General features: G+C 42.9%; 1 protein-coding gene across 1 annotated transcript in view; it reads left to right on the top strand.

Annotated features, from left to right (window-relative positions):
• The first annotated feature begins 459 nt into the window (after positions 1–459).
• Positions 460–22956, top strand: part of ANKH (ANKH inorganic pyrophosphate transport regulator) — a 108955-nt gene continuing 86458 nt past the window's right edge. The window contains exon 1 of the mRNA XM_048072119.2: positions 460–1046. Coding sequence (XP_047928076.2) covers positions 951–1046 — 96 coding nt within the window. The 5' untranslated portion in view covers positions 460–950. The remainder of the gene's footprint in view (positions 1047–22956) is intronic.

Here is a 22956-nt window from a genome sequence, read left to right as displayed (position 1 = left end):
GCTACAGACCCCCAGCTTTCCTGTAGCTCTCCAAGTGCCCCTGCACGAGGCCTGAAGGACCTGGAGGAGCCCCCTCTGCCCCCAGCTCTGTTTCTACCCGGGTCGGGGTCAGACACACAGCACGAATGCCTGGCTGTGCCCCCCCGCCTCAAAATGGCACCGGGCCGGCGTAGGGCGGGCGCAGGCCCGCGGGGAAGACGACGGTTTTATGGGGGGGAACCCCCTCCGTGCCCCACCGGCTGACAGGTACTGGTGCCGGGCCGGGCCGGGGCAGCCAGCCGGGCTCTCCGGCGTCAGGAGGAGCCGCTCGGTGCCGCTCTTTCCCCCGCGAGCCTCCGGCAGGCAGCAGCCCCTGTCTCACAGCCACGTGCTTCGGGACAGCGGCGCCGCCACCACCGCCCCGGACGGGGCCCCCCGGGGCGGCTCCCCGGGGCGGAGGGGAGGAGGAGGAGGAGGAGGAGGAGGAAGAGGAGGGCGGTGTTTCCCTGCGCGACGCTGCGGCCGTCGCCCTGCCGCCGGCGAGCGTCAGGCGGAGGGGGGGGGGCCCGCTCCGCGCCCTTCCCCTTGCCCCCTCGCCCCGAGGATGGCAGCGCTGCCCGCAGGAGCGGCCGGCGGTGTCCCTCCTCTTTTTTTTTCCGGCGGCGGCGGCTCGCTGTCGTGTGGGAGGAGGGCAGCGGGGATGGACTTGATCTCCCGGGCGTGCTGCTGAGGCGGCAGCACAGCGCGCCCGCTGCACAGACAGCACCCGGCAGGGCCGCGCCGGGCAGGGAGGGACCGTGCCGGGGAGCTCGGCGTTTCTCTCCCCCCTCGCCCACCCGCACCGACACGCGGCCACCCTCCTCCTCCTCCTCCTCCTCCTTTTCGTCCTTTCATCCTTCTTCGCCGCTGTCCCCCCCTCGCCCGTCTCCCGCCGCGGCAGATGCGCTTAGGGCCCCCGCGCAGCTGGGACTATGGTGAAATTTCCAGCGCTCACTAACTACTGGCCCCTCATCCGCTTCCTGGTCCCGCTGGGCATCACCAACATCGCCATCGACTTCGGGGAGCAGGTAAGGCAGCCGAGCCGAGCCGGGCCGGGCCGGGCCGGGCCCGGCCCCGCCGCCCTCCTCCGGCTCCCCCCTGCGTTCAGCCCGGGGGCTGAAGCTGGCTACAGGGAGGGGGACTTTTATCTATATGTATATATAATACATATTTTTTTCTCCCCAAGATTATATAATAAATTACATAATGTGTTCGGCCGGGTCTTGCTTTATTTATTTATTTTTTATCTTTTAATTTTTTTCCCCTCTCCTTTCCCACCGCAGCCCCAGGGCGGCGATCCCGCCCGGCGGTGCCGCAGCGGCGGGGTCCCCCCCTCCCGAAAAGCAGGAGACGGGGGGAGATGGCAGCCGGGGGGGCAGCTCCGCATCCCCCCGGTACCGCAGGTGAAGCCTCTCCCCTCCGCCCCCCTGGCGCATAGGGGCCCCGCCGTGAGGGAGAGCGGCGTACCGGGGGGGAAGCACGAATTATGTTTGGGATTGACGTGCCCTTGCCCCCTTTGCTCGAGGTTTTCCTTAAGGATGCTTGCTTGTCGTAGCACCGCGATGCAGAGAGCTCGTTGGTCGCTCCCTTGGGTGTTTATGACAGGTAAGGCCCCGGTCCTCTGGTCTGGCTGGAATATAGGGGCTTCCTTTATAATAGGACACAATGCACTGACGCTTCTTCACAAGCGTTAAGATGGGCAGCCACAGTAAGTATTGCATCTCGTACAGCTTTTTGCCTTGTCCTAAATCACTCAGTTTTGCTTAGAAGCTCTTTCTTTCTATCCAGAATAGGCATATGCTCCCATGCTTTGTAAGCAAAGATACCAGAAAATGAGTGTACTTTCACCAATTTGTAAAGAGGAAAATTGAAGGACAGATATTGCAGTAGGAAAAGCAGTAAACATCAATCATGTGTTTATCATGGCTGTCCTAATATCATTTTGCTCCCTTTAAATTTAAGTAAGCCATGATATTAAAAAAAATGAAATTCCATGCTTGTCTAACAACTATGTACTTTCCTATTAAGCCAGTCTTCTATAAATCACAGCTGGGGGAAAACAAGGGAAACAAAAGGTAGAAACAACAAGGAAAATGGGGCTTAAATGCTGGTAACTATGTCATATCAATAAAATAAGTTAAATTGAAAGCAGTTTATTCAGCAAATGTGGTATGACAGGTGCATGTATACAGTTTACTTCATACAAGGTCAGCTTGGTTCAAAATCCATGTCAAGCTCTTAAAAACGTCCCATCAACTTCAGAATGCTCAGGACTAGAATTTGAAAAATTAGCAAGTAAGAGATTGCAATTTTATAAATGAGGGCCCTTCTGTCTGACCTGGAACGAGTTACATGGCAGGGATGTTAACATGTGGATGTTACTTACCTATCTTATCTAACTTTTACAGCATTGTGGAGAAAATGCCTCAGAAAATAGTTTTTGTTTGATAGGCATGTAATAGGTTGGGATTGGCCCCTCCAGGAGAGTTGGGGTGTCTGCTGTCCCAGATGGCTAGGTGGGTAGGTGCTTAATTAGAAAGGGAAAAAAGCAGTGAGCAGGGAGACTCCTTCAGGAAACCTTTAGTCGGGAATGGAAACTGGAAAGATGATTTTCATACCAGCCTGGTGGGAGACTTACCTCCAAGGAAATCTGGAAACTGAGGCAGGGACAAGTTACTCCACATCTGAAGAGATCCCCTTACAGACAACAAGCACAGTAATTTTATTTTCCTGTATGTAATACAGGGAGTTATTTTTTATACCTGTAGGACATTACTATTAGACTTGCATCGCTGAAAATATATTGACTTAATGAGCCAGTCACATTTCTGCTCTCCAAAACTGTAATAATTTTAATAACAGGCCTGAATGGAAGCAACATAAAAGAATGCGTGTGCCAACAGATAGCTCTGAAAAGGCTACGGTACATCCTTCTGTGAATGTATGCTTCAGATAAAAAAGATTTCTAGGAATGATAATGGCAGCCAAATTAACATGAAGTGAAGTTACCCCGTCTGGACAATACTGTGAAAGAGACGGGAACTGTAGGTCAGAAGTACGAGGTAACTGTAGAAAACTGGGCAGAGAACACGCCTTACTTGAAAAGGGAGAAAGAGGTGTTTAAAAATACCCCAAGTCATAAACTCTTTTAATAAGTTGTATTCATACATTGCTCTCTCAAGGGGGAAGAGTATTTGGAAGCAGTGTTCAAAGCAGAGCCTTCTTAACAAAACCTACTAATACTAGCCTGGGATTGAAAAGTGAGAAACAGAGAATCTCAGTTTTTTTACCTGGGAGACTTTTCTAGGTGTTGAACAGTTTTGTTCAACAGCCAGCATCAGTAGGAAGCTGCCAGATCCTTGGTATGCTGCTGTCTCTAGATTTCTTGCTACTCTGAGGGAAATTTACAGTAAGGATATAGAATATTTGCAGAACATAGTTTGTGATTGTCATCCTTGCCCTATAGGATACGTCTCCCATGACAATTTTGTTTTGTTTGTGGAAAGTCAAAAATGCTGGAGCAGTGCTCATGAAAACCGATAAGCTCATCTCTTGCAGTCTGTTCCAGCACCACTATAGCCAGTGAAACATCTCCTGGTGACCCTCGGACCCTAATCCAATAACGCTTTAGGCCAAGGCTGTATGACAGAGTTTTTCCAGTCTAGTCATCTAACCTCATCTGTTCACCTCGTAAAACCTTCTTGGACAAGTACCTGTTTGTTTTTTTTTCCTACCAGAAAAAGTACTCCTGATGTATGACCAGGTAAATCGCTAAAAGACTAGAGAAGTAAACCATTTCTAATCCATTTCCATGATTTCCTTCTGCAACCCCTTTCCCTTACAATTTATGTACAGTACAACAAAGCTTTTCGGAAGTTTTCTGTTGAGAGTAAGGCCTTCAGGAAAATTATCCCAAATATTTTGGTTCAGTTTTCCTTTTCTGCACAAATGTGTGCATGTATGCATGCACATGCAGATACATATTTCTTTATCTCCATGTATACACACACACAGATAAATACACACAACAGAGTTTTTCATCCAAAGAGCTTAACACCACCAGAAGAGAGATTTTCCCCTTCATTCTGCTAGTGAGAGCATTCAGCTCTCAACATCTTATTCCCAGATTCACTATAATTGGTTGCTGTAGATCAGAGTTTTCATTAAAAATCCTGACTCCCATGGAAAATTTTGTTAGATGTACTTGCTTGGAAGTAAATAGATTAACTGCTCCCATGCGGTGGAGCGGAGTACAACCTCGAACAACTTACCCAGCAAATAACACTGCTCTTACCCTATGAACTCAAAAATTTGTTATCACTTCCATTGATTTTCTTTTTAAAACAGTTTCAAAGCTGCTCAGGTAGATTATGATGGCCTAATTTGTAATTTATGTATACATTTGCATTAGTGTTATTATAAAGGGGAGAAAACAAGGTGCAAATCAGTTGAAGAACTTTCTCACAAGTGCACAGTCAGCCTTAAGCAGGATGAAATGCAATTTGCAAGTGTGGCTGATAACTGCTGCTCACAGAATGGCAAAGGACAGACAAATAGCAATATTTTGAAAATAGTCTGAACCCTCAGTGCAGGCCTATCTGCAGTTGTTCCTTAGTTATCCACTGAAACAGAACATTTCTTCCTTTCTAGCTACAATCACAGAGTAATATAGCCAGACCCTGAATCATTAATTTCAGCCGATGTCACTAGTAGTTGTTTGGGCAATTTTATTTACAAACAAAACTCTTAGGTATGCAGACATAATGTTCAGTGGCATGCAGCTGCTTGGAAACTAAACCTAACCAAGCAGAGTCTGACTGCTGCTTTCTGCTGAGATGACAGCGTGTTCTTGTCCTGCAGAGAAGCTGCTGTATGTTACCCACAGTTCAGTAGCTGGGTTCAAACAGCCAAGCCATAAAGGAGGTGCTAAACATTTTAGATTTTTTTTTTTTGCAGTAAGTGCTTGAAAAACAAACCTTTTTATTGTATTTGAATGGATTTCTTTTTTTGCTTGTTTGTTTTCATTAAGAAAAAAAAAAAATGTTGCCAGAAACGCAAAACAAGTCATGAATAATGTATCAAAAAGAATTACTGAGCTTATCTTCTGTCCATGCCATTTCCAAATCTGGTAGGGGGTTAAACGTTTTGATTAATGCTTTATGAAGCTCATTTTTGGGGTAAGTGTTACTGTCTGGACATTCAGAACAAGCAACTGGAGAGCTCGTATTCCCAGCTGTTCCCTGGGGATTTGGGCCAAGTTACGTAACCTCGTTGAGCTGCACACAGTTCACCTGGCTTTGAAGTGTGCACGAACACCTGCCTACCTGCGTGTCACGGGGACATAATGAGAATTCGTGTTTCAGAAGTGCTCCGAGATGAAAGGAGCCGTGCAAGTGCAAAGTATGCCTGTTACTGCTGCTGTAAGAGGTCAGTGACTCATTTAAATCGTGTAGGACTTTAGTACCATATAAACAAGGAACCCAACAAGGTCTTAATAATTGACGTGGACAGTGACTGTATGTTATTACCACAACCACAGTGTTAGTATGGTACACTGATGGAAATGCCTGATTTGTTATAAATGAATGTGAACTAGATGATACTTAATCTTCTTAAGAATTAATTTAGATCAAATTGTGTTGAAGAAGCACACATCTCCAGACTATACCATCAACAGATGTTTGTTTTTTGTGTGTTTTTTTTTTAATTTTAAGTTTCAGTGATAATACTTTGAAGGAATTCATTTCTCCTACAGAATTCACAAGTCAAATAGTCAGGGAAGCTCCTAAGAATGATTAGTGAGATACATCCATCTTTTCTGTTCAAAGTGAGAAAATGCAAGTAAGGCCTTATCTGAAGGTACCATATAGAATCAAAACCTGAACTACACATGCACAAAGTAGTAATTTTCAGTATTTCAACCTCAGCTGACTCCAGATTCTTTCTCTTTCTAAACAAAGCACCTTTAGTTCACTGTACATGCCAGCCTGAGCCCTATAGCCCTAGCTCCTTAACAGTCGTCTGCTGAACGCTGGGGGGGGGGGCTTCAAGCCAGTGCTAAGTGGTCTGCAGAACACATGGACAATTCTTGAGTAATTAATTATGCTTTATGTCTACGTGAGTTGTGATGGGTGTTAGATACCAGACATACTGGTCATACAGAGTACTTGCTGGAGTTTCACAGCAAGCAGTGCACGGTGAGATCTGGGAAGAAGTCAAAGATCTAATAAACCATTAGCAGATAAAAGCCCAATCTCAGCAATGCGTTAATGTGCTTAAAGGTAGCAAGGGCACATACTCCCAGCAGCTAAACCAATGCATACTTGCATTTTGTAGCACATAAGATACAAATAAACACGTAGTGAAGAGCAGTGGGGCTGTTGAAAGTTTTGGACAGTACTAGAAATTGTGAGAATGAACCTCAGAATGAGGAACCAGTCCCATGCAGTGCTCCACACTACTGTATTGCAGAATATATAACCCAGAGCAAAGATCTGTGATACACCTCATTTGTCAGTAACTTTTTTTTTTTTAATCCTACCCTCTTATTCCTTCACAAAATCCATCAGTTCCCTGCTTCCAACCCCTGTTGCTTTCCACATGGCTGTGTAAGCACGGTTATAATGGTTTCTGTGGGCTTTCTTAACACTTCACTGTTAAGAACTGGCAGGTTTTGTTCTTGGTGATGCCTGAGCATGTTTGAAGTAGTTGGCTAGCTGCGTAGCTGGAGAGCTAACCTATTTCCAGGAAGGAATTGAAGGAGGGAGGGAGAAACAATCTCACTCAGCACCTGCCAGGCAGTTATGTTTCTGTGGAAGTTTAGTGCATCTCAGAAGTATGAATGCAGATGGCATTTGCCCAGTAGGTTGTTTTGAAATAAAACTTTTAGTCTGTGGGCTGAAAACAACCCCCCCTACCAGAAAATCAGCTGATGTGGTGGGAGACCAGGGGTATTTACCACTTTGCGTAGTGGTCCCGAGTCCCAGTCCCTAGGGCAGAGGGCTCTCTCTGGAGACGTTCTGGTCCCTCACTGGAAAGGGGTCACGTTGTGGCCAAGCACTTCAGCTGCTTGTTTGGGAGATAGGGCACAGCATCAATAAGGAAAGATGAAAATGCCCTGAGCCTAATTTTGAAACATAAGTTACAAAACTGAAATGTTGAAAGGGGTTTGAGCCACTGTATTCTGCATCATAGAAAGAAATCCCAAAAGTAAAACTTCTGTGTCTGAGTTAAACTGACCGTTTGATTTGTTTTGGGATTTTTGTTCATTAATTTTGGTTGCATTTTTACAAAAACAAGAAAGCCGATTTCTGATTGCATTTTGTTTGTCCTGAACTGATTTCTTTTTCATCTTTGCTCTTTTTGTTGCTGCATGGATAAGTTGGTGCTATATAAAAGCTTGTATGACACAACCAATCTTATGACTGAAGATAAGTGGTTGTTTTTATATGCAAAGAAGGCACAGATGCAAGGCTTCAGCTCTAAAACTATAAATGCCTGCTATTAATTGACTTGCTATCTGGATCCTAGACAAGGCATTTATCCCTTTCTTTGTGTCAGTTTTGTCACTTCTAAAATTGTGATGTGTTTCACAAGGCAGTTACAAAGTTTATTCCTTCATGTTTATAAAACATGGATGTAAGCTGCTGTATAAATAGAAAATGTAAATATAACTGCCAACTCATGCAGAAACCTTGGTGCACAAAACTGAGCAATTCCAAACAGATTTTGCTTTGTAGCTACTTTCAGAAATCTGTGATGTTCTTAAATAACATGTATTACTGCAAAGCTCAATTCCAGTTTAAATGGCATGTCAGAACATGTGTTTGTGAAAAAAAAATACAGCAAATTTGTAATGACCTCAGATTTTAATGAGCTCATTTAAGTAGGTATTGGTATCTCATCCTTTCTGTACTTGGAAATCTGTGGATTCTGGGGAGGGGGAAGCAGGGGTGTTAGTATGCAGCTAGAACATCAGATTACGCTTCCTTCTGCTTGCTTGATTTTCACCAATATGATGTTCCTGTAGCTATGGTTTTAGACTCTGCTACTGCCTTTTCAGATAAGCTTTAGCCTGAGAATTAAAAAAAGAATGGCCATAAGAACAGGAGACCTGAATGACCCATGAACTTCAGTGTCTGAAACAGCAAAGCTCTGCAGTTCTCCATCTTCTCTCTGCTCTACGGTATCACTCCTGTGGAAGGTTTTCCACAGAATTTTGTTACCGTACTTTAAAGTTTGTCTGCATATGCAGTTTTTATTGACTAGTTCTTTTCTGATATACTACTAAATAGAAACACCTGCATGAAATGTTAACTAAGAATATTCAAGTTCCAAAGTATGGTGAAGCACAGCATTGCTATTTGTGAATGCTATTGATTTCTGTACCCATTTCAAGAACATGCTAGGAAAGGACAAAAGAGAAGTATTGGAGAGTAAACAGCAGTTAGCTAAAAATAAAGTGTAGTGTTACAATGGTATGAAACCATAGTTAATTATTTTCCCCAAGATGATGCAAATAATTCACTGTTTCGTATTTGGCAGGAGTGTTACTGCTGGAGAAAGAGTGATCACTGTTACCACTGTTGAACACTTCCAGGGATGGGGCATCCACAGTTTCTCTGGACAACCTGTTCCAGTGCCTCACCACCCTCTGAGTAAAGAATTTCCTCCTGACATCTAATCTAAATCTCCCTTCTCTTAGTTTAAAACTATTCCCCCTTCTCCTATCACTACCTGCTTGTGTAAAAAGTTACTCTACATCTTTTTTTATAAGCCCCCCTTAAGTACTGAAAGGCCACAATGAGGTCTCCCCAGAGCCTTCTCTACTCCAGGCTGAACAACCCTAACTCCCTCAGCCTGTCTTCAGAGAAGTGGTGCTCCAGCCCTCTGTTGATCTTTGTGGCCCTCCTCTGGACTCACTCCAACAGGTCCATGTCCTTCTTGTGCCAGGGGCCCCAGACCTGGTTGCAGCACTCCAAGTGGGGCCTCATGAGAGCAGAGCAGAGGGGGACACTCGCCTCCCTTGACCCGCTGGCCTCACCACTGTTGATGCAGTCCAGGTTACTGTTGGCTATCTATTGAAAGCTCACTACGCCAGAGCAGGTTTGTATGTTTGCTGACAGATACATTTGAAAGGCTTTTGGCAGGGAAGTCGTCTGTCTTCTCATCTGTGTTTTGTACTTAAATCAGTGAATAAAGTGAGATGCAGATAATGTTTGAACTTTCTTGTGCTGGCCTTAAGTTTGTATAGCTGCACTGCTTTGACCTGCATAGGCCTAGGGAGGAGTTGATGTATCTCAACTGGGACTGAGTTTTTCCTGAATAGGTTCAGATGGGTAGCATGTGTAGGTACCAGGGGCAGGACCTCGCTGCATCCACTGTTCTTGTCCTGCATTCTTTTATTTTTGTTGTGGTTTTTTTTTATTTGCTTGTTTTTAGTGGCAGTATTTGACATTTACTTCCCTGAAAATATAGGATTTATGTTTATATTTTATTAGGCTCTTTTTCCCTGTTTGCTTCCTACCCAGACCGTGTTTGCTCCTCTTTCATTCTGCCGTGGATCAGTGACCAGTGTCTTATTTTTATAACCTCTCTGTCAGTGAGCGGCAGCTACTGTTTCTGTAGCCATGGCCAAGTAAGGTGAGGTGAGTTGAGTAGGCCTCAGGCAGCTCCCTGCTTGTTATGAAGATTTTCATTGGTGTGGCATACCAGTGTGCACTAAGAAGTTGGGATCCTTTGATCTGGAACCTGTAGCTCTACAGATGAAAGACAGACTGTTGCACAAGTCCCTTGTTACCATTCCCGCTGTCACCAATAAAAAAGTGTTTAGCACATTTGAAGAGAAAATGAATAGTTAGCAACATTACAGGGCAGGAAGACACTTCACATTTTCAGTTCTGCAAACCTGGAATAAAATGTCAGTTACATAAGAGGAAATATTATAGATACGAAGCATGTGTAGCTTGGACAAAAAAAGAAGTTTGATAGCCGTCTGCAGTTAACATGAACTGCAGTGTGATTGTGGAGGAGAGGAAACAGCATTAGCTAGGTCAGTGTTGTGGAGAAGAATGTGGCCTGGAGCAATGAGAGGGATTGAGGCAATTAAACACAATTTGGACTGAAAAGACTTTGAGATAATTTTTCCAAGTAAAAAGCAGGAGTCATTCCATCTCATACATCACTTAGTTCAAAAATATGTTGGCATGAAGAGTCCTGGGCTTTAGATGGTGGTGACATTTTACATAGTTCCAAATTCACTGAATCACTGAAAGCAAAGACTATTATGATCGAAGTAACATACTGCATGTGATAGGTCAAGCCTAAAGACCACATCTTCTGGTGAGGGAGACAGGCAACTTGGCAACTGTGTACTCCTCAAAGACACTCAGTACAATCTAGAAGGGCAGTGCAGTTATGGACTGCTAACATGGCCTCTTCCTAGTATCTTACACGTACCAAATTAGAGTATGGAAAAGCTGCAACTCAGAGGTTCAGAATTTCTGGTATTAATTTCAGCCACTTTGGATTTTGTGATTATAATACAGTTTTCTTATGTGATAACGTTTTGTTTTTCATACAACTCCAAGTGCAATGTACAGAGATGCCTTGCTAGGGAGAGAAATCAGAGTTACGTACTTAATTAAAATATTTACTGTGAGATCCCTGTCAAGTTCATTTTAGAAGCATGTAATGGGAACAGCATGTCCTTTGCTACCTGGGTAAGCAATATGCAACTCTGGGGTCTTGCTGACAGAACTGGGGAGAAAAAATGCAAACTGTTTGAGCTTAGCAAAATCCAAGAAGCTCTCCAGTACAAAAGATGCGGAGTGTTGGAATTCCCTCAGTGTGGAAGTAAGAGAGATCTTACCTCTCCTTTTGCAGTGGAGGCTTGCTGAGTGTTTCAAAGACCTTAAAGGCATAGCTGCCATGAGAAGATGCTCAGCAAACACAAAGCAATTTTCAGATCCTGTGATGACATAAAACACACGCATTGCTTTCCAGCCTCGCGCCCTGAAAGACAATAATCTTTCAGTTCAGTCCTGTGGGTCATTTGCCTTGCCTGGTTGTCTCTTAAATATTGAAGCAGTTTAGTTACATGGGTGTCAGCATGGCTTTGTGGCCAGATTGAAACCTGCAGTACAGGTCTTTACAGGTAGCTATAAACCTCTGTGTGACTCGGGCAGGCAGGGGCATCATAAAGAAGCCCTGTGCCTGTAGATTTCCCAGTTAATTTGCTGGTAATAGAAGAATGGCAAGGCTCAGAGCCCTGATTCCAGTCTCAACCTCTGGAAAGGATGTGTGGGCAAGCACTTCTCTCCTGGTTTTCCTCCCCTTCAAACTCTTGGCTCCCCTGAGGGCTCACAGCACAATTGCCTCAGTCAGTCAGCATATTTGGCCCTCGCCTTGTTATTAGCTTTTGTAGCTTACTCCATCAATCCGGCCCACTTCCTCACCCACTCTGTCATTTTGAAAGTGGCTTAGAACACTAGGATTATTTGCAATCCACTGACCATAGCCCAAGAGACTCCTTAAGGAGGGGAGTTAAAACCTGCTACCAATGATAGCTGGCGGAGCCAAACATACCGTGAGATGTGCTTGAGAGGATAGTTGGTTTTCCCCATTTACTAGCACTAGGGCACAGTCTGTGGGCTGCCTCACAGGTGGTGGGGAATAAATCTTCCGATCTGAGTGTTTGGATCATCCTCCCCATCAAATTTTAATTTTTGCCACCTCTTGCTTATACTTTTTTGAAGTCCATTAAGATATCCCCAGTCCTGTAACAGTCACAGAGACATCTCTGGCCATTTTTCTCTGCACTTCAGTAGCAGAAGACAACTGGTAACACCGCGCCCCAAATTCAATAAGACAGCACTATCAATTTCCCCTGTGTTTATGTTGAGTCATGACAATTTCACAGTCTTAAGCATTTGCTTTAGATGAGAAAGGAAGTCCAAGCCACAAAACATTTTTCAGATCCTTAAGACAGTGAAGATAGTCATACACAGCAAGCTTTCTGTTTGCCACAGGTTAATAAATTTCTCAATTGCTTCTCTAACACAAAAGATACATACATATATAAATGTATATAGTGTCTTATTTGTAAGCATGAAAACGCATTTATAGAAAAATTACTCACTAAGTAGTGCTAAGTACTGTCCTGATTACTTACTGGCTTATATGCAAGGCAAGGTGGTTACAGAAAGGGCGAGAGCTGTGCATGGAGCTATTTAGGTAATTTCACATGTGCGTGGCACGCCCCTTACAGTTTGAGACACCTCTGGTTACATTGCTATTGTGGTGGTTGCATGTGCAAATGCAGCTTTATTTTTGAATAAATGGTTTTCTACATGGATCTCACCTTTTCAAAATGTGACCTTGAGAGCACTCCTGATCACTGCACCAGTGTTCTTTATATACTTGTGAGCAGTCATTTTGCTTCAGAGCTTTTTATTTCAAAGCATGAAAGCATGACGACCTTTCAGCATTCACCGTCTTGTTCTTATATGAGCTTTCTGAGATGCAGTCAACGGTCTACTGGTTAGGACATGCTCCAGCTTTGTAATCATCTTTGGAGGAGCTTTCTTCAGCAATGCCTTCTGGATTTGGTATAAGTAATGTTTTTTTTGTTTTGTTTTGTTTTGTTTTCTGCTGATACCGTGCAGAGGCCAATGTTTCTGTCCTTAATAAATTTATGAGAAAACACTGCAGGTAGCCTGCTTGACACTTTCTTATTTTAGGGTTGACCTATTGGTGAGCTTTGAATCACTGTTCGGAAAAGGCCTGTAGAGTTGTGGGCTAGCTTTTCCAGATCATGGCTTGCCTTTTTTGTCACCTGCAAGATCCTACCACATTGTGGGCAGTTGTTTCACTAAAGAGAAAATAGCTAGCAAAGGCACAATCATTGCCTGAGGACTTAGTCAGGAAACCTCATGTTAAGCTGCATATTTGTGACTTGAGCTCTGAGGATTCAGTCAGGCTTGCAGTAGCGTGCAGATGTAGAGCCTGTTGTATTTGGTGTATACCCACTGATTTAAAAGGGGAAACAGGATGAGGGAGTGGTAAGAAAGAACAGTTTAGATTAAGGGGGAAGCTGCAGGAAAGGAAAAAGCCTGGCAACTTTTGGTTCAGAGGTATCACAGCATCCCAGAAGTCCCAGTGTCCAGCAAATACCTGTCTTAAGTTGAGAAAGCTTTTCACCCCCCCAAAAAAACACTGAGATGCTTACATACCAAGTGGCTGCAGGGCCATACTTTCATAGCTTGTATCTTGCTAAATAACAAACTAGACATTTTTTCCTCCCTCATCCTGCTAGAAGTTAAAAGTAGACAAAGGAGTCTTGCCAGTATAAATTTAGCTTAACAAGAAGGCCATCAGGTTCTCTATGACCAGTACCAAGAAGAATGTTAAGCAATACAAGTCCAACTGGCGATAAAGGATAATCTGCACTGAACTGTAGAAATACATGGAGGAAAAATCATGACGCACTAATATCCTTGACCTTTTTTCAAGTGCTGATATTAATAGTAGCTGCACCTCAAAAGAAACCAATACACATGAATACGGTGATATCGAGAAGAGTTTGCCTTATCTCTTGAGAACTCTGGGTATGGAGCACTGAGGCAAGAAATAAGCAAATTGCCCATGTATTTCTACAGCCAGAAGAATAAAGGGTGTGACTTTTTTTAACTCTTAACAGGCTTATAGTATTGCGGACCCTAAACACTGTTTCACTTTGCTGTTGACACAGCATAGGGGGGAGTGATGCCTAAATAGCTTGGAATGATTACAAACAAAGGATTAGTAGCCATGTTGCAAGAGGTTATTATTGCAACTTGTGGGAGTTGGTTTCAAAGTCAGCTCCTAGCCTGAGCATCTCTCATTTGCTCTTCATGAGGAGTAGTGCCTCTGTTTCATGACATACAGCATCAAATACCTCTGCACTTCTTGCTGTTTTGACTAGACAAGATTCTATAATGCCTAAGTCTTCTGTGTCTGTCCCTTTGTTTTGCAATTCCTTTGTGAAAGAAAGCAAGCATCCCACTGAGAAAGAGAAATAGAATATAAAAACAGGGAGCCCTGCACATTGTTCAGTCCTTTTTTCCCTTCTACTGAATCCTTGCATGGTAGGGCACAGATGTAGCACTGACAGTCTGGCATCTGCAGCCTGCCAAGTTGAACCCAAAAGGATCAAGCATCCTCAGTCTCATCCTTTACCGCCCATTTTTGGCTTTTTATTTGCTTATAGATGTTTATTTAAAAGTGGTGGTTTGTGTTGCATAGCTTGGCTTCGGCTGCAGGCTGAGCATGCCGGCGCGGGGCCGGGCGGTGACGGCACTGGACAGCTCCTGAGAACTTCAGCGCAGCCGCTGCTCTGCCGCCGCGCCTCCCCTGTAGCATCACCAACTCGCTGCCCTGTTCTGCAGGGCAGTCTGTAATTGTCAGGTATCTGCTGACCTGCTCTCCTCTCCTAAATGTAATTTTCCTTTTCTCTGCCTTTTCCAGGGGTTTCCTGCAGAGTCTGTGCTTGCAGGCACACTGTCCACCGTGTTGACAACAGCAAGGTTCCCATTGCTCACCCCCTTGTAAATGAGAGGCCCAGCTCTGCAAGAGAAATGCTTAGCTTGCCATCTTTTTTATGTTTGCGTGCTTTGATTTTAGGGCTAAGCTAAGCTATGCCCTGGTATTTATCTCATACGAGACAGCCAGGCTTCAAGTTAGGAATGTGTGCTTTGCAAAGCTACAAGACTTTATCTAGCAAATGATCCATGCTTGCCTCTTCTTGTTCCCCAAAACATGCAGTTGCAGTACCAGGAAACTTGCTGTCCAGCTACCTTTATTCCTCTTTCCACATCACACCGTGCCAGAGCCAGCTCTGGGTCAGTCTGGTTCAGATAGGTTTCCTCTCTCCTAGTCAGCATGTTGCAGTGCTGGCAAGATGTGGTATGACTGCTCTGCCACTGCCAGTGACCTGTGGCTCCCTCTTGGTCTCTCTTGGTTGCTTGGTTTGAATCCCTGCTCAGCACAATGCTGTGTAGGGGAAGCAGTGAAATTTTTCTCCTTGCATGCTGGTGTCTGATGGCACGTGGTAAATGCCTACTATCCTGACTGTTTTTTTAAGATGTTGCAAACGAAGGTCAGGGTGATTATTCTCTCGCTAAGTCTTAAAGCCAATTTCTGGATCACAGACGAGAATAACATTGCGTGCATTCCTCACATGCCAGCTCATCCTGCCATATAGGTCTCATTGCTGAAGCTGACCACTGATGTTTTCTTACCTGCAAGGTCAGAGATAAAGATGTTGAAGTACTGAAGGAATCTAATCTCACCAAAGCCTCTTCTGGATCACAGAGTAGTTCTGCTCTTTGGCGTATTCTTTTAGAAGCAATCCTTTCTGAAAACCTGGGAGAAGCATGTCAAAGTCAATCATTTGTACATGTGTATGAAAGCACTGTGTGCAGCACTGTAGATGTCATGAAGTAGGTGGTCAGTACAGGTTTCAGGCAGAAATGTATCATTGTGAATGTGTGCATCACAATTTCATCTTGAGGGACTTTGGAGATGTTTATAACCACTCTTAACATTATAAATATTTTTAAAATGCTATATATAATTTGGCTTCAGACATTTTCAGGTCATAAGTAAACGAGTAAGCTTGTTCCAAATCAGGGATGAATTACATGAATAGCATGGTGTGAGTCAGACCCATTACCTGTTCTAAATTAAACCTCTTCTGACAACAGGTTTAATCCTGACATTGATCTTAAGACTCTGTGAAAATCTCCCCACCTTACAGAAACTGATGATAGCCTTTCTACAGAGGCTTACAATGAAGAAAAAGTAAAGCAGAAGAGGGGAGGAGAGTAACGAAGCACCAGGCTGACAAGTGTACTGGCAACAATCAGAACATTCAACTAGGACAATGTACTCCAAATAAAAAAGTTGGTGAAATAACAGCTTCAGAAGCAGATAGATTTTGGCTTGCGTAGGGCTCTCAAGAGTTCAGATTGCAGATTTCTGTGTTTACCAAAGCAGGTTCATCTCCTCATGAATACGAATAGGTGTTTACCTAGGCACTGCAAGCTGCTTGAAATATTAACACAAAGGGCTACTGTTCTCTGGGGAAAAAAAGAGAAGAATATGAAATACATGAGGATGACATAAAGGAGAGAAAATTGGAGGTCTTGGAGGATTTATCTGATGGCCTGCCTCCCAGTAGAGATAAGAAAATATTAATACATGCCTCAACTGAGATTTCACCTGTGATACTTTGCACGGTTCTGGCTAGGCATACTTAAGGCAGGTCAATTCAAGCTTGTGCAAAACACTAGGCAAAAAAAACCCTCCAACTATTGGTTTCTCTGTTTCTTATTATCTGGGAAGGAGAAACTGGAAGAGCTTGATTTCTGTATCCTAGCAAAGAAGAACAGAGCATGAATAAGGTTGCTCTCTGTAAGTAGGTAAGGTAAGGTGTTTGCCCACCCACAAACAAGAGCAAACTGGGTAGTGACATTTGGGTGTAAACAGTGAATACTTTTAAGCTGGAAATGAAGAAGGCTCCAGGTTACCAGAAGAATGAGGATCTGGAAAGATCCGGGACAGGCAAACTGAACTGCATGGTTCAGCTGAACTATTGAGTTCATGAAAGCCATTCTGCTGCATGCATGCCTGGAGCACAGCAGAGAACTGAAGCCTATGCTCTTGTAAGTTGCATGATAGCAAGAGAGAAAGCAGAACCTGGCACAGACAACTATTATTTTTTATATATAATAAATATATACAATATGTAATCCATGTGTATATAGGTATAAAGGAATGGGAGTCCATGGGTGGAGCTTCAAGAAAGCAGATGCTCTGGCTTGAGCTTATGCTATACCAGTGATTATGTAAGAGAACGTGCCAGTGCAGTTTAAGCCCTAATTTGAACACTTTTCTTTTCTCATAGCACATCTTTTAAATCTCTCTGAATATGCAGCAGTTCTAAAATACTGTTTTCAGTGCCTCTTCCTTTTTTTAAAAAAAAAATCCCTGCTTACTTGAGACCTCCACAAAACCACGAGCTGTTCTCGTGGAGGAGCAGCAGTTAATTAGGATGCATGATTCCCGGAAATGCAAGATGTCCCCTCACCCAGAGCTGTGGAGGCAGGGCTGCTGCTTCAGCTGTGCTGACATTACTGCTGGTGCCGGCGCGGGTGAACAAATGAAGCTCTGTTCATTTTATGCTCCAGCAGAATGAGCGTGGGGGTGGGGGGTGACAGAAGAGGGATGAGCTCGAGGATGGAGGCTGCTCAGTCAAATGAGGAAAAATATAATGAGAGAAGACAATGTAGATTCAAGTTCATAACGAAGTATTTTCAAAGGTAACACGTTAAACAAAATTTACAAGGGTTTAGCAATGCCCTTTTATCACTGCTCACAGGGTAGCTTATCTGTTCATTTCTTCTGTTTTGCATGCTAATGATAAACCAAAGCCAAGCTTCAGTGTTTGCTTTGTCATTGCCATCGAGCCTGATTTAGGACAATCTCAAAACATGAAATACTTTCCTATTTTCTCTTTGCTTATGTGTTCCCCCAGCATTCCAAATTGCAGGCTAGCTTTCTGATTTGAAAATCCTTTTAAACATCACTGCTATAGCATATTCTTAGTAAAGTACAGAAGTGCCAAAAGAACATTGGAGGGGAAAGCATCCAGGCTATATGGAGAGACAAATGCTTAAATCCCTTAGGCCACTTTGAAAATCACAGTCTGTGTATCTCTATCCATTTGAATTATGCTGCTTTGGTCCTTCTGAAAGCAAAGCAACCACTATCACAGTAATAATATATTAAAAGAAAATCTATCTATTACAAGTTCCGTAACATGCAGTACTTTCAGAAACGTAGTATTTTAGAAGCAAAAGCATTAAATATGTTGGCTTCTGCATAAATGCAGTGACCAAGAAGTCATATTTGTGCTGCTCCAGTTAATTAAAAACGTGATTTTAAAATTTTATGATGTGAATAGGACAATGCATCCTGTAAGAAGAGCAAATGATGAAGCATTAGAGGCTTACTTCTGTGTCTCAGAGATTTAGCATTCTCATCTGGCTAAATCATGGTTGAGGGAAAGGGAATTGTATTGTGCTAGGGCATTTCTGTATTCTTTTTAGTTACATCATGTATGTGCGAGTGTCAGAGTGCTGACTGAGCACAGTCTAATTACTCTGCTTACCTCAGATGGAAGCAAACAGCCAGAGCATCAGGTGCATGGTGCCTGCTTCGACCTGCTGGGTGCTCTGCCCCTGCTCCTTGTTCAACACTGCCAAGGAGAAGTGGGCAGGGAGAGGGCAAGGCAATAGCTTTGTCTGGGTCTGCCTGCTGCCATACGAGTACAGAGGTGAATCCTCCTGCCACTCTTATTCTCAAGGACTGTTTTGCAATCCCATGCTTTTATGATTGTGAAGGGACATTTGTATTGCAGGACTGGCTGTAGGCCCTGGCCTGTGTGCAAGGGGACTGGATGTGTACAACGAAGAGAGGAGTCCTGTCCCCAGAATACATTGGGATTAATTAGCATTGGCACTTCAGAGGTTTTTGCAAAGTAGTAGCCTTTGTCTCCAGCCATCCCCAGCTGTGGATGCCTCAGAAGAAAGTAGGAATTCCCACAGTGCACTCTGTTGGGCAGATTCTCTCCCACGGGGGAAATACCTGGATCCAGCTGCATTCAGCTTGTGTCCTCCCTCACGAGACATGAAGACTTTTGGCTTTTATATTTTTGTTCATCAGAGCAGAGTTTATTCTTCCACAAATAAAGTGCCAAATCTGTTTACTGTATGCTTACATTCTAGACTCAGGAAGGTTGAAATCTTTCTGAAGTGTAGCTGTGCGCCCTTTTCCTCTCTAATGATCACTCTTCAGTGCTAGACTGCATGCATGGGAAAATGGGTGCAGTTTTGGCATTTCCCTGAATACGTCCCCTCCTTGAAGAGTCACTATGCTCCTGAAAGCCATAGGTAGATAGCAAAGTACTTAGGATGTGAAAAAAATATTTTTTCAAGTCTAAAAAGACTGTGATCTTTTTCATTCACTGTTGGTAGTGAATTAGAAATTTTCTGTATCATTGTTAACTAGGCAGAGCAAAGACTGTCTACAAATAGAAATTGCTGCAGCCTGTGCAAAGAGATTTCAGTCATTGCTCAAAGTCATTATTGAAACTATGAAATCATCAGAAATAATTCTCACTAGAAACATGAATGTCATGCAAATGGGCTTCCAAACTGTAAACAGAGAAGCAGAAGTCTGGGAAAAAGGAAGAAGGGGAGTATCACATGACACAAAAGCGTCTTGAGTTCTTTTAGGCTCACTGGAAATTTTTGACTGTCTGTAATGTCTGATACCCATAGAAAAAATACCTGAATATCTGTGACAAATAAATGCAATCCTAATCCAAAACAGCCTGTAGAGTTTCCATACGCTCGGTGGGAACTTTCTGCACGTTAGTACTGAAGCCATGCAAAAACATGACCTTGAAAGTGAACAGGAGGAGGAGATTTTAGAAGGGATAACTTATCTTGTTAATGACGCTGAAGAATAAGACACTCAGGAGAAACCCAAGAGCATCAGTGTAAAGGTCCCATTACCACTGTCAAGGATGAAAAGGAAGACCTTTAAGAAAAAGAGGCAATAAATTTGCTTTCCAACTCCTTTATCACCCATTACATAGAAAGCCTGAGGGAATGAGATCTTACAATTGGAAAGACTCTTAATGGCCCAAAACTCAGCCCAGATCTTGGAACAAAAGCTATAGTCATCACATTTCTTTGCTTTCAGGACAAAGAACTTATTCTGTAAAAAGCAAAATAAAACTCAAGAGTCTGGGATATGCCAATAAGCAAATCTCTCTTTACTCAGACAAAAAAAAAAAAAAAAAGAAGAAAAAAAAAGAAAAAAAAAAAAAAAGAAGAAAAGATCAGGCGAGAGGAGCAAATGTAAGGCTTCAAACAGCAGTCTGTTAACCAGTCAGAAGAATGTGGATTTAGGATGAAGGTCCACCATTTTTCACCTGCAGAGAGTAACACCATCTGTTCCCTTACATTTTCTCTCGTACAATCAAAGCCACTGGCTCTAACAGTTCTGCACTGTCTTTCAGGAGCTTGTGCTGTAGTGAGGGGGTTGTATTTCTTCATATAATATGGTTCAGCTTCATTTACTTCCAGTTGTGTAGAGCTGAAATCACTACCAAGTATTTACTGCATATTAATGGTGTTTCAGAAGAGAAGGAGAGGAAAGAATAAAGAAGATGGTAGTTGAAATGCTGCCTTGAAAATACCTCTGTCTTGTACTAACTCTGTCACCAGGATTTTTTTGCCATAGACCAAGAACTCGGTAATGAAAAGGAAGGTAGCCAGCACTCACCACTGGCAGAAAAAGAGACAGCAGCAATGTGTGAAAAGGCATTTTTACTAATGAACTGTTAGCAGATCATCCTAAAGAGGTTGCAGGATGTCAATTATAGAAAACAGTTGCAAAATCTCACAGATTTTAATGAAAGTGACAAATAAGGCAAAGGATGTTCTTTGTTTTTACTGGTCTAATAGCCTGGTCTTTCTTTGTAACTGAAATTTACTTCTGGGGAGAAATCATTGTTATAGTAAGATTCAGAGCTCTCAGAAAACGATGGCTCTGCCGTCATTGGGTCTCCATGGCATGTTGTCTGCAGTGCCTCCTTCAGAAGAAGTTATTTTTGCCCACTGGTGGAGCTGGGTGGAGGCAGCTGGGAAGAACAGGCTCAGACCTGCTGAACAAAAAAAAGGCTACTTTTCAGTATGCCGAAGTGTGAGATGCTGGCTAGGAATGAAGCTCAGATAAAGCCAATCCTTTGTAATGCTAGTTTCAGGAAAATAAAACTTAAGCCAGTGAGTCAGGTGAGTTTCTATTTGAAATTCTATTTTGAGAACAAGTCTACATGAGTAGTTCTCCTTTCCACAATTTTCTGTACAAACAAATGTTACAAATAAAAATTATTTACAGAAGAGCAAGAAAATATACTACAGACTATACCCATTCTTAACAATGTTAAACAAAAGAGGACAAATGAGGGCCATGAGATAGGCTGCACTGAAACTATAGAAAGCATTTTGCTCCTCCTCTTTCTTGAGGATGAGTAAAGAAACTCAGTTTCAGTATTTTATTGCCGCAGTTATATTTATAAAACTAATCACAGGAACAGAAAACAGGATTAGTCCAGCCAAATTTACTAACAAGTCATGAACAAACCTCAGACAGCTCAAAAGTCAGAAAGGCTATATGAGAGCTGTAGAGAGCAAACAGGATCAGTTGCAGTACTATGTTTCAGAAAAAAAGATTAAAGAAAAAGTTGCTGCTGATGAGAAGATATAACCCTGAACAAACACAGTCCTACTAAAAAAAAAAAATTCAATAACTCCACTCTACAATTCTAGTGATCTTCTTGATTCATCCACATCTAGGGAGTGTGTATTTCAGCTTCTTCTTTTACTATAGAATTACAGTATCTGTTAAGTAGTGAACATGCAGATTTATAGATACTAAAGGAAAGCTTAACATAAAAACTATTAAGTGCTCTTGTGCAGAGGAAAGGATTATTTCATTATGATATCTTGGCCAGCTCACTGTGTCTGTATGCAGAGAATTTAGACTTTGAAGGCAGTGCAGTTTCTGTGTTTAAATAAGTGTTGCTGCAGTTCAGTGACAGTACTCTGGATGTTAATGCCATGTTTCATTCTAGGTCATATAGACTGTAGTATCTTAGTATCTGAGAACCTGGCATCTTCTGATTAAAAAGAACTGTAAAAAGTACAAGTTGTTTTCTTCTTTTATTTTTTCTTTCTTTTTTTTTTTCTTCTTTATATTGTTTGACATTGGAACTATAATCACTTATTTACGGTTACAGCCATAGTCAGAAAGATAAAACGATTGTTTCCTACATTAATCTGAAGAGGCACCTTCTCAACTGAGTTCATTGCTTCTACAGCTTGTGCTGTGCCTTCTGGCAAACATCAGTCTCCAATTCCTGTGCAGATGCTCTTGATCACATGTATCTGAGTCATGCTTCTTCTGGAAACATGTAATGAATTCTCTAAGTATCAGGCTGACCTGATATTCCACTGAACTGCCACCTATTCACTGCTTCCCATAGTTGGGTAGCACTGATCGCTACAAGGTGGAGTGCTGCTGCAGTCTCAGGGTAGGTGTCAGTACTCCAGTAATTTTTAGCCCTGTGGGCAGTGTCGTTTAAGATGAAATGTGAATAGAATGCATGTCTCAGAGAACCTCACAGTCCTAAGGAAATTCCGTCTTTCCCACAAGAAGCACCTCCTCCCTGCCAATTCTGAGGACTTCTTATTCAAACCGTTTTCTCTCCTTTCCTTCCTCAGCTGGGGACCACTGGGGGATGTTCACTTTGCTGACACTCTTGCTCTCACCTAGGGCCCAAACCTGTTTTTGGCAACTTGACCGTAAGTGTGCTGCAAACCAAGTCAAAACATAGCACATCTGTGAACTGGGGTGCAAGGACAAACGGAGGAGGACTTGGTGACAGCACAGTCCCCTCCAGGTACTTCCTGTTAGAATAAGCTCGTTAGTGTTAACACTAATTCTTGCTTAATGAGTTGAGTTGGCTGAGGACTTAAAAGTCAGAGACAGGAGTACTTTCAGCAGATAGAATGATAATTATAATTTGTTTCTGAAAGCTTGCAATGATTAAGAACTCAGTTTTCAGGTTTCTCTTCCTTGTTAGTAATTTACTGTCACCGCTTCATCTGCTCTGTCTAGTACCTGAAACTGTACTGTGTGATGCAAGTGCTTTGCCACTCTGCTCAATTTCTGCCTCCCCATTCCAAAAGTATTTGAAAATAAATGACACTTATGATGTAAATAGTGCACTTGAGCTGCAGGCTGCTACACAGAAGCAAATTTAGC

This window comes from Anser cygnoides, chromosome 2, assembly GCF_040182565.1.
Source record: "Anser cygnoides isolate HZ-2024a breed goose chromosome 2, Taihu_goose_T2T_genome, whole genome shotgun sequence".
NCBI classification, from domain to species: Eukaryota; Metazoa; Chordata; class Aves; order Anseriformes; family Anatidae; genus Anser; species Anser cygnoides.
The sequence above is the reverse complement of the archived record's forward strand: the minus strand, read 5'-3'. Positions and strand labels throughout refer to the sequence as shown.